The sequence below is a fragment of the Rhinolophus sinicus genome, chromosome 12 (assembly GCF_057876585.1).
Source record: "Rhinolophus sinicus isolate RSI-liver-muscle chromosome 12, RSI-T2T, whole genome shotgun sequence".
In the NCBI taxonomy this organism is placed as follows: Eukaryota; Metazoa; Chordata; class Mammalia; order Chiroptera; family Rhinolophidae; genus Rhinolophus; species Rhinolophus sinicus.
In genome coordinates, this window is record NC_142512.1 from 40,961,674 (window position 1) to 40,973,329 (window position 11,656).

Genomic DNA, 11,656 nt, shown 5'->3' on the forward strand with positions numbered 1-11,656 from the left:
CTCTCAGTAGAACCCAGAGCCCCAGCCAGAATAAAGGATTTGGCTACAGGAAAAGTCAGCATTTCTTCTTGGTAATAAATGTCATTTTGGGTTGAGGTGTAGGATAAATCAGGACTCCTTCCCCTCTTCGCTTTCCTGTCAGCGTGTAAACTTGTTTGAGTCAACCTTGCTCTGGGATTAGAACGTGCCAGGACTCTGGAACCAGCTGAACTTATTAACGGCAAACCAGACTGTACTTTCTGGCCCCTTTCCTTCATGTTCCTCCCAAACCAAGATTTCCCAAGCCTCTGAATTTGTTTGTGGAGAAAGTGCCTCAGGAGTGCCCAGCTCGTGTTCCTGTCGAAGAGCGGCCCATCTAACTTTCCATCCCCATTGCCTCACAGACTCGGCTGATCCTTTACCCAGAGGCCATCATTAAGTCTTGAGTCATCTTCACGAGGGACAAAATAACAAGGAGCTGACTGATATTTGTACAAATGGATTCAGTTTTGATCTAAGGATTCCCCAGTTGACAAAGTTAGTCGTGCAAATATCTAACCTCCCTGCCCCACTAGAATGTCAAGGTCCCAGAGGACAACCAAGATTTAACTTTGAGTTCCTCATAGAACCAGGCGTGGCGCTTTGCTCAGAAAATGTTCATTGAATTAAACTGAAGAACTTCTTGAAAGGGAAGACAACGGGGGTTAGAGGATGATGGAATCCCCTCCCTGGAGAGAGTTCTTTAAATGAGTGAATGCTCATCAAAACCTCTAGCAACTCAAATACTTCGCTCACATTATTCACCTCAAATAGCCACAAGTCCTTTGAGCTTTTGAGTACGCCACGATTCCTCTCTTCAGTCAACTTTCTAGCGGGCTCAGGTCCTTCAGGGTCTCACCTCTTCCTGCACATGATAAGTTGCTGGAGGCAGCAGAAGGGTCTGGAAGGTAGGAAGGTAAAAACTAGCAGACAGTCTCATAATGATACACAATTGATCTGACCAAGCGGTCCCCTGCCAGGGAGGCAGCCTTCCAGAGAGGGATGCCTCCTCTGCCCTGTGTGCAGATATCAGCTACATCACACCTTCTTATCAATATAAGCATTCTCCCTGAGGTTCCTCCAGAAGACAGGGATCTGTATTGCCACCACCTCCCCACCCGCACCCCCGACCCCCATATGCTGAGAACATGATGGAACCCCAGTGGACTCAGAGACTCTGGCTGGCTCCTAGCAGCCCTGTGGAAAACCAGACAGTGGCCTTTGAATATTTTGTCAAAGGATTTGCCCTATTTGCCCTTGACTCACCTCAGACCCTAGAAAATCCAGTCCCCAGGGATCACTACGATAGTTACTCAATACTTTCAAGGAAGGCTTATGTGAGTGGAGGGAAGGGACTGTCTCCTCTGGTGGAGCCTACTACCTGTGGCCTAGCAGTCCTGACAACACAGATCAGGCTTCCCCACAACACTGCCGGGTACATGCTTCCTGTACCGACCGCCCACAGCCAACACCACCATTACCTGCTCTCCAGGCTGCTCACAGTAGGACAGCATTGCTTGGGCCAGCAGGGACTATGTGGTCAAAGGCAGTTGGCATCTGCTTGAGGTGGGTGGGAGCTCGGGGGGGTTGGGATAAGACTCCAGATCATACCTCCCAGATGATGTTTTAATCGTTTCCAGCATGGAATGTTGTCAACCTTTGCTACAGACTCATTAGCTCTGAGTTTCTTTTCCCTGTCTCCAACCTACCCCTTACAAGGCAATATGAACTTACCAATGGGAAATTCAGGTGGGTTTTAAAAAGTTTTATTGCCACTGGCTCTTATCCTTGAAGATGCATCAATTTATTACCCAATTCAGCCCCCTGCTTCCTTCAGGGTCCTAAGTGATCCAAGTGTGAGGTTTTGGTCTTGTGCAAGTGAGAAGGCAGCATTGCTTCTCATGACTGAGCATGTGTTACTTTTATTTGTTCTTTTTCTACATCCATGGCTATAATCAAATTGTATTGACTTTCTGGTGAATATGAATATATATATTTATATGGAGAGAGAGAGATAGGGTGCCAAAATAAAACATATACGCCTTTTAAGAAAGGAAAAAACTGTATTAAAATTATGCCGTGTATTAAAATTAAAGTGTATTAAACTTAAAATTACACTTTGAGTACTTTTTTTAATTTCAGAAGTCAAACATGACTTGTATTCATCTGTTATTATTGGTATATATTGAGTATTACAATTTTAATACAGTTTTTTTCCTTTCTTAAAATGTGTATACATGTTTTGGCTGGCTCTCTCTCTCTCTCTCTCTCTCTCTCTCTCTCTCTCTCTCTCTCTATATATATATATATATATATATATATATATATATATATATATATATATATTCTCCCAGTATAAATTAAAGAAAACTCAAACTACAAAAGCCCTTTCCAGAGTCCCCTAATCACCAATTTGCTGGCGTTTTCATTTAGACCCACATAGGCCTCATACTGTTTTTGCACGAACACACATTCATTCCATTGCTTAAACTTACGTGTTAAAATCCCAAAGGTCTTAATTTTCAAGAAATCAATGACTTAATTAGTGCATTTGAAGGTGATTATTTTCTGGCCCTGTGCTATGAAGCCATATGGGAAGAGGGTTTGATCTCCCAAACCAGAGGCATTTCCTAGCTAACGCAGTTAAGAAAGGCCCAGCAAGGTGACAGTACCCAGTACAATTGAACTTATTATCTTCTAAATTAATGACTTAAAACTTGACTAGCTAGAGCACCAAGACTTTTCTGTGTCCCCAAATAAGTGCACTCGCAGACTTAAGATATGAGGCATCTGTGCAAGACTCATGGTGAGCGATTTAGACTCTGTCCCGTGTCTCTGGCTGGGTTTCAGAGCCGGGAGGGCAGCCCCTGGCACTGTCAAGCAGCATGCCAAAGTTAATAATTGGCCCTGCCGAGTCCATGGCCGATCAGGCAGTTTTCATGTGCCTGTTTTTCTATTTTACGTAAATCACCCTGAACGTGTTTACATCAACCTACTGATGATGCACCTTTGATCAATAGATTTTAGACAAAAGTGTTTTTTTAGTCCAAAGATCAGGGCTGGGTTGACCTGCAGACTGGTTACAGGGCATATAAAATGGGCAAGGCACAGGCTGATAGCAGAGCAATCACCACTAAGTCTGAAATAACTACAAGAACTCAGCTGACGGCTTCCCGAGGGGCCAGGCAGTGAGGATGGAGGAAGCAATGAACATTCTCCATGACTTTGGGATCCAGTCAACACACTACCTCCAGGTGAATTACCAGGACTCCCAGGATTGGTTCATCTTGGTGTCCGTGATTGCAGACCTCAGGAATGCCTTCTATGTCCTCTTCCCCATCTGGTTCCATCTTCGAGAAGCTGTGGGCATCAAACTCCTTTGGGTAGCTGTGATTGGAGACTGGCTTAACCTCATCTTTAAGTGGTGAGTAAGAGCCAGACAGAGAGGAGATCAGCAAGAAAAGACAGAGGCTGGCATTCTCTCTGGAAATGTCTGTCCATCGGAAATTGCCTTCTCCATGCTATTCAGGAAGCAACAGGTTACTCCCCTTCTGACTTTGGGTCATAAAGAGAAGACAGAGAAAACCCTGTCAGTGAGTTGGAGATATAGGAAAGGCTATTTCATGTGGATGGAAGTCCAGGTGGACTGAATGAAAACTCTGAATATAAGCAAAGAAACAGTTTTATTACTTTAAAGCGGAATAGGTAACATAAAAATAGATGTATGAAGAAAAATGATGTATGAAAAAGGAAACACGTAGATAATTTTAAAACCTTTTGTGTGGGGTAATGAGAAGTAATCCAGAGAACTGGGGTCCAGCCCTCGTTCAGGCTCCTACCAGCTGCATGTCCTGAGCAAGTCATAGCAACTCTCTGAGTTGCTGTTTATAATCTGTGAACTTAGGTTATCTCTGGGACCTTAATGATAATTATAGTTAGTATTTATTGAACATTTAGTATGTGCTAAGTGCTTTTCTGTGGGTACTTACTGTATTACAGGTGAAGAGACTGTGATTAGGCCAACGTGGGCAGTAAATGTCAGAGGCAGGATTTAAGGTCACGCAGGCTGGTTTTGGAGGCAAGGCTCTTTAAGAACTATGTTATATTCAGTGCTGATAATCAGACTCTTGGGGGGGGGCCCGATTTTAGCATTTGCCAATTTCTACTGTTTATATATTCCCATTATGGTCACTTTCAAGCTACCAATGGGTCCAGCTTGCAAAAATCCTGAATAGTTTACAATTGTCAGCCAGTACCAGCTGACGCTAGCACATTGCTGGTTTGGCCTGTATTTCCTCATCTAGAAAATGAATTGGACCAGCTGCCCTCTACGACCTTTACCATCCCTAAAGCTATCTATGTCTACTGTCAGGTGATTCTTAAGATCTCTTCCAACTCTAATATTCTTTGGCCATGAACAATAAAAATCCTTTAGAGAAGAAAAAAAATATTGGGCTCAGAAGCCCAAGGCATATTGATGGGATGCTGAAACTTCTATTGAAAAATCTACTAAGTTTTGTCTGTAACATTCCTATTCAACAGCCTGACCCTAAAATATAAAAAGATAAAGGGTTATTCCAAACATCTGACCTCAGTTTAAGAGTGATGGATTTTCTCTGAGTTGGTAGAGGTCAGAGTGAGTGGCTGTCCCTGATTCTCATGAGAAATCATGATTCTACCCCTGTAGGGAAAAGGAGGCATCCAGACAGAACTTTGACACCTGTTTCCACAATAAAAAGATATCTAGCCCTTTTAAAGGGGAAGTGGTTGCTCTTAGATATTTTGTTACAAAGCAGAGAGGTTACAGAGCAAGCATCTGAAGCTATGTATGTCCTTACAGAAAGTGATTCTGATGGCAACAGAGGCCACGTCTTCTGATGGGGCTTGTCCTTGGGGTTGGGGCTCATTCTCTGATCCCTGAGGCCTGAAGAAAGAGAAAAGGCACCTGATAGGATATGCAAGTCCAAGTTGCAAACTATAGTCCCATATTCATCCTTCCAGGATAAATTTTTCTTGGAGTTTAAAAAAGGTCACATAGGGGCCGGCCCGGTGGCTCAGGCGGTTAGAGCTCCATGCTCCTAACTCCGAAGGCTGCCGGTTTGATTCCCACATGGGCCAGTGGGCTCTCAACCACAAGGTTGCCGGTTGGACTCCCGCAAGGGATGGTGGGCTGCGCCCCCTGCAACTAGTAATGGCAACTGTACCTGGAGCAGAGCTGCGCCCTCCACAACTAAGGCTGAAAGGACAACAACTTGACTTGGAAAAAAGTCCTGGAAGTACACGCTGTTCCCCAATAAAGTCCTGTTCCCCTTCCCCAATTAAAAAAAGAAAGAAAGAAAGAAAAAGGTCACATAGCTGCCATGAATATGAATTTTAGGATTTGGGATTTTCTTATTTATATTTGCATAAATAATATATTCAAAAAGTTAAAAATGCAAAACTCATATAAAGCATGTACCAGAAAGAGTCTCCTTCCCCTGCCTTTCCCCAGGCACCCAGTCCCTCTTCTGGGAGGCGCCAGTGCTACCGGTTTTCTGTTTTGGGTCACATGGATCTTCTTTTCACACTACTCTCTCTTCTCAAAGGTGTGGACTCCAGGCCCAAGGGTTCATTCAATAACTCCAGACACGGATTCTGCTTTTCCACAGGATTCTCTTTGGACAGCGCCCCTACTGGTGGGTCCTGGACACTGACTACTACAAAACCACCTCTGTGCCGCTGATAAAGCAGTTCCCGGTCACCTGTGAGACTGGACCAGGTGAGTCCCAGCCCCTGTAGAGACAGAAGCTGGGTGGACTTTGCTCGCTATGGACACCTATTAACATGTGTTATAGATGAAGCTGTCTTTGAGGTTACATGAGAGCTACTCCTTCAAGTTTTTTGTCATGGTCTTCGATTTGGTCCAATTCCATTCTGATTCACTTCAGGAAGGCCTTCCTGAATAGCATGTTGCTTTGGAAATCTCCCTAATGTTGCCGGATCCTAAATTGCTAGTCCAGAGAGGCAAGGGCATACTCTTAGGGCTCATGAGAGTGATTGTGCTATGGCTCTTGGTCCAGGAAAGGGAAAAGGCTAGAGGCCTGAGCCCCCTACTGTCCTTCCCGGAGGCCTGGCCCAGCAGATGTGTCCTCCTGAGCAGACCATCCAAGCCCACATCCTGCCTGTATTTTATTAGTTACAGCCAGACAGGTATTGTTTAATCAAGTGACAGATTTTGTTTTTCAGTAAATAATCAGAATATCCAACCCTTTCGCTCTCCCCTGGGTCTCAGTGCTGGCATCCCTTCATCAGGAACCCTGTCCCTGACCCCCAAGCTAGGGCATAACCCATAATTATTTGCTCTCACAAACCCTTTGTTCACTTAGGACGATATTCATTAATTCAGATGTGATTTATCGAATCACAGAGTGTCTACTATGTGCCAGACACTGTTCTAGTAACTTGGAATACCTCAGTGAATAAAATGGACCAAGATCCCTGCCCTCGTGGAGCTGAAATTTGAATGGTGTGTTTGTGTGTGTGTGTGTGTGTGTGTGTGTGTGTGTATGTACGTGTGTACAATGTACCAAATCATAACAGACAAGTAAAATGTGTAGGATATTAGAAGATGACAATTTAGAAAAAGAAGGAAGAGGAAGAGGAAATGGAGGGGGAGGAAGAGGAGGAGAGAGGAGGAGGAAAGGGAAGGAGAAAAAGAAAAGGCAAGGCTTTACCTATGGGACTCCCTGGAAAGCAGACTCAGATGGAGATTAGCATGCAGGAGTTTAGTTACTCGTAGGAGCAACACTTATGAGGGAAGGATCAGAAGCCACTGGGCAGAAGGAGAAGTCCAGTTGCCATTCAGTCTCGGCCAACCCCACAGGGAGCTCTGACGCTGGAGATGGCCCTGCAGAGTTGCCCTGAATTGGATCAAGAGGACCAGGTCCTTACACCCCTGTATAGACCAGTGATTGGCTGTGGGCTACGCCCAGAGAAAAGGTAACCCTGCTCAAGACAGCTGTCTTCAGTCCAGGGTCCAGGGCAATGCCCAGAGAAGGCTGAGAGTTGAGAGTTTCTGTGACCACACTCTCAAGAGCTGGGAAAATAAGTCCTTCAGTCCAGAAAGGGATCTAGGTGAGCAGCTCAAGACCCTCTATGTCTCAGGGTAGAGGGATCAGGAATGGGAACTGGTTGAAGAATCAAAGAGGGTGGTCAGGGAGAGAAGGTGCGAGTTGAGCAAAAACTTGAAGGAGGCAAGGGAATTAGCCAGTAAATTTCTGGAGGAAGAGCTGTCTGACCAGAAAGACTAACAATGCCAAGACGCTGAGGTGGGAGCATGTTCAAAGGAGAGCAAGGAAGCCAGCATGGCCGGAGCACAGGGAGCAAGGAGAGAGTGGAAGAGAAGTGTTGGGGGGCAGATTGGTTTGTAATTATGCATCCAGTACACTGGCTCTTTGTGTAATCTCTAGACAAGAGCTGGGCCTTCTCTGGTTTTGCTCACCACTTACTCCCAGAGCCCAGTGCCAGGCGTGTAATAGGAGCTCAATAGACATTTGTTAAAATAGAAGACTAAATGGATAAACGAATGGATGGACGTATGGATGAATGCATGGATGGCTGGATGGGAAGATGACACCCCCTAGCAGTCTCCCAGATGGAGACTTTTCACCTTTAATCCATTTATTAATCTCTTTCCTGCCCTTTAGGGAGTCCCTCCGGCCATGCCATGGGTACAGCAGGTGTGTACTACGTGATGGTCACTTCCATCCTCTCTATCTTTCGGGGAAAGAAAAAGCCGACCTACAGATATCGGTAAGAACTCAGAGATGGGGTGTGGGTGGTAGAGGACAGGAGGTGGCTCTCTCTGTAGCTGACACACCACTGGCTCTTCCTCACATTCCCCTCGCCCATCCCACACTTTGGTTGATACTGATAAGAGTTGTGGCATTTCTGCTGAGGGTGAACACAGAATGTTAGGGCTGGAAGAGACCCACTAGTGCAACCCTTAATTTTACAGATAAGGAAACAAGCCCTAACACAGGAAAGGGGCTTCTTGAGATCAGGTAGTGAGGTAGTGGCAGGGTGTAAATAAAGACCCATTTCTATATCGACCATAGAGTTGTCCCATCCAGGTTTAAAAAAGAGAGAGAGAGAGAAACATAGGACATTCCTACTACAGGGAATTCTGGGTATGCAGCCACTGTGCAAGTCCTTAATTTTCAAACATATAAAACAGGGAGGTTAAAATTAACATATGCAAGGCTTCATCATGAGCCACAGGCATCTCTGAGCTTTTGAGTATGGGCTTCAATTTACAAAAATTCCACTGATGGCAGGAATCTAGGCTCCAACATTCCTGCCAGGACTGTTCTCTTTGCTGAAGGATCTGGATCTGGGTTCTGTTATGGTTGCCTCTTCCATTGCAGGTGCTTGAACGTCATTTTGTGGTTGGGATTCTGGGCCGTGCAGCTGAACGTCTGTCTGTCACGCATCTACCTTGCTGCTCATTTTCCCCATCAGGTTGTTGCTGGAGTCTTGTCAGGTATCAGCTGCTGTGGCTCTCTCCCCCTCTTCCCTTTCTATCTTATTTCTCCTTAATCAGGACAAAATCCCAGCATTCCCACCACGTTCTGTGGTTATCAATGCTGTTGCATTTTAGTGGGTTGAAAGTCAAGGATGGACGATTTGAAATGATTACTTTCTATAGGTGTGCCCAGATCTACACAATTAAGTATGTTCCAGAAATGTTGGCAAGACATCAAATTAACTTGCCCAATTGAATTAGCTTGAAATCTCTGAGCTTTTTACATTCTTTATTTCTTACTGGTCTTCAATCGAAGTGGCCCCTAGTTTTGTTTTAAGGGGCTCTACCAAATTTAACAAATTAACACAGTGTCCTAGGAAAACTCTTAATTTAAATAAATTCTTTTGCAAACCTAATAGATACCCACAGTTGGTCTTTTCATAGGTTCAGAATTTTGAATATTTGCATTTTCTTAGATCCAGTTAATAAGGTCTAGGTTAAAAAGATTTAGGTAAAGTATAAGAAAGAATTTTTTTACTTTGTTGGAGGCACCAGAGTATAAAACTTTAGGGGAATTGTGGAATTTTCCCCCTGGAAATCTGTCAGAAGAGAACACAGTGCTGAGAACAAGGCAGATGATGCTTTCATGGCAACCACGAAAGTAACACAGCATTCAGTACTGGGTTCCATGTTTGAGAAAGAGTCTGGAACCCATGTTACACGAAAGACCTGGGAATGTGTAGGTTAGACAGGAGAATAACTATCTTCAAATGTGTTAAAGAGACTCTAGATTTACAACTTGACTCCTGTAGAAAGAATTGAGATCAACGGATGGCATTAGAGGAGGACAGATTTCAGCTCAGCACAATAAAAAACTTTTAAATAATCAAATCCATTCAAAGATTAAATGGGCTGCCCAAGTTAGCTCTCCAAGTTAGCCCAAGTGAGCTGTCCACGCCAAAGGGTATTGAAGTGGAGACATGAGGCCCCCCCTGACAGGAAATATGCAAACAATAGGAGGATGTATGTGACATGACTTCCATCTGAAAGAGTCTATGGCTGAGGACAGGCTGGAGTCACAGATGGGAATAAACCAGGTGACCCTTTAAACTAGCATTTGTGATTAATTCCACAATAGCAGGATAGATGACCCGCAGGCTCCAAACTGGCTTCTAGTTGAAGGTCCAAAGTCTTCCCTATTTCTCACAGTCATTTGTTCTTCCACTCAGGCATTGCTGTTGCTGAAACTTTCTGCCACATCCAGAGTATCTACAATGCCAGTCTCAAGAAATATTTTCTCATTACCTTCTTCCTGTTCAGTTTTGCCATTGGATTTTACCTGCTGCTGAAGGGGCTCGGTGTAGACCTCCTGTGGACTCTAGAGAAAGCCAAGAGATGGTGCGAGCGGCCAGAATGGGTCCACATCGACACCACACCCTTTGCCAGCCTCCTGAAGAACCTGGGGACCCTCTTTGGCCTGGGGCTGGCTCTCAACTCCAACATGTACAAGGAGAGCTGCAAGGGCAAGCTTAGCAAGTGGTTCCCTTTCCGCCTCAGCTGCATCGTGGCCTCCCTTGTCCTCCTGCACCTCTTTGACTCTTTGAAACCCCCATCCCAAAACGAGCTGATCTTCTATGTTCTATCCTTCTGCAAGAGTGCAGCAGTGCCCCTGGCATCTGTCAGTCTCATCCCCTACTGCCTTGCCCGGGTCCTGGGCCAGCCAGACAAGAAGTCTTTGTAAGGCATGTGGAGTCTTCAGTATTTAAAGTCAATAACTGTGATGACGAGTGAGGGCAACTAGCGAGGGCAACTAGCGACGTCTGCCAGCCCACTTTGAGGCCAGAAGTGCCAGAGTCAGCTCAGGTGACCCTCCTTCTTCCTTTGCAATTCTAATTGTACTGCGTGATGTTTTTGCGAAAAGCTAATAAGGCTATTTGAAAAAGACTTGTCTGTTAGAAGTTGGGTAGTTCTGGATTTTTTCCCTGAAGACTTATTTGTTCTTCTGTCAGATACAAAAGCCAGACTCCCAGGTAGGCTCAGTGCACAACCCCAGGCTGGGGATTGACCTGAGAATTTTCTACCTATGCTTATACTTACCCAGCAAAGGAGAAAGGAGAAGTGGATTTGATAGGGAAAGAAGGATGGATTAAGGAGGATTTTTCAGTATCTTGCATATCATGAAAATTATGTTAAATAATACCTAAGTGGCTTTTATTAAAATCTTTAGGTAAGGGACTCTCAATAGTGGTGCACCAACTTAAAGTATAATTGATAGGTAATAAGTGGGGATAATTCTGCTTCTTGTATTTTTCTACTATATACCTATAGTCATTTTATTTACTAGGATTTCAGAAGGGCTGCAGTGACCTAGATTTGTGCTAAAGTCCGAATATTCAGGCATAGTCAGCTTCTCCTCTATCACACTAGATCTTCCTCTTTACTAGCCCAGCTCTGCTTTCCCCAGAATTTTCCACTGGCTCCATGCCCACCCTGTTGGGTACTGAGATGCCTGAGGGCAATGCTGTGGTGGTGCTTTTGTATGTTTTAGTTAAGATCTGAAATCTTGGGCAAAAAGCAAGGGGAAGGAAAGGAGAGGAAGCAAGGATTCCGCTCTCCAGAAGGTCACTCCAATGTTACTTTTGATGCCTGGAGGGTAACCATGACTTCTCTCTCTAGCCCAAGTCAACCAGGAGCACATTCTTGGAGGGAAAGCCTCCTTGCCTGTTCTCTAGTCTCAGTGGATTTGCAGAATATGTCCTTAAAAAAATATGCTGAAGCCTATTTATTTGAGAGTCTTTGTTTTTGCTACTAATTATACAGTTCACCATATATTATCATTCACACCAAACATCCTGGTCATAACATCTTTGAAGAGAAAAACATATGTGTGCAGTATTTTATTAAAACATTTTATTTAAGAATGAAGTCATGTTGATTACTGTATTTTAGATGCAATGGGATCTGAAGGTTCTAATTCTGGTTCAACTAAATTTCTAGCTCTTTCTCTATTTCCCTAAACAAATCATTTAGTTTCTGTGTACTTATGTTTTCCCTTTGTAGAAGGAAGGCACTTTATCTTGGGTTGGTCAGGAGTCCAGAGAAGTTGGGGAGACTTATAAAGTGTCCATGGGACAC

At 44.3% G+C, this 11,656-nt stretch overlaps 1 protein-coding gene across 2 annotated transcripts; it reads left to right on the plus strand.

Moving 5' to 3' along the window:
- Positions 1–3,115: 3,115 nt before the first annotated feature.
- On the plus strand, positions 3,116–11,446 carry G6PC1 (glucose-6-phosphatase catalytic subunit 1). Of its 2 annotated transcripts, none has more exons than XM_019747651.3 (5): positions 3,116–3,272; positions 5,667–5,776; positions 7,704–7,809; positions 8,424–8,539; positions 9,751–11,446. In XM_019747651.3, the coding sequence occupies exons 1-5, from the start codon at positions 3,238–3,240 to the stop codon at positions 10,260–10,262; spliced, it is 879 nt and encodes a 292-aa protein (XP_019603210.3). In that variant the 5' UTR covers positions 3,116–3,237; the 3' UTR covers positions 10,263–11,446. The 2 variants fall into 2 exon arrangements, with proteins under 2 accessions (XP_019603210.3, XP_019603209.3); XM_019747650.3 differs by having other exon boundaries at positions 3,124–3,442.
- The last annotated feature ends 210 nt before the right edge of the window (positions 11,447–11,656 follow it).

Excerpts from the sequence above, each read along its gene's own strand:
- G6PC1 (XM_019747650.3), top strand. The coding sequence starts at position 3,213 with ATGGAGGAAGCAATGAACATTCTCCATGACTTTGGGATCCAGTCAACA. Across the intron at positions 5,777-7,703 it reads CACCTGTGAGACTGGACCAG|GGAGTCCCTCCGGCCATGCC; the intron begins GTGAGTCCCAGC and ends CCTGCCCTTTAG. Across the intron at positions 8,540-9,750 it reads TGTTGCTGGAGTCTTGTCAG|GCATTGCTGTTGCTGAAACT; the intron begins GTATCAGCTGCT and ends TCTTCCACTCAG.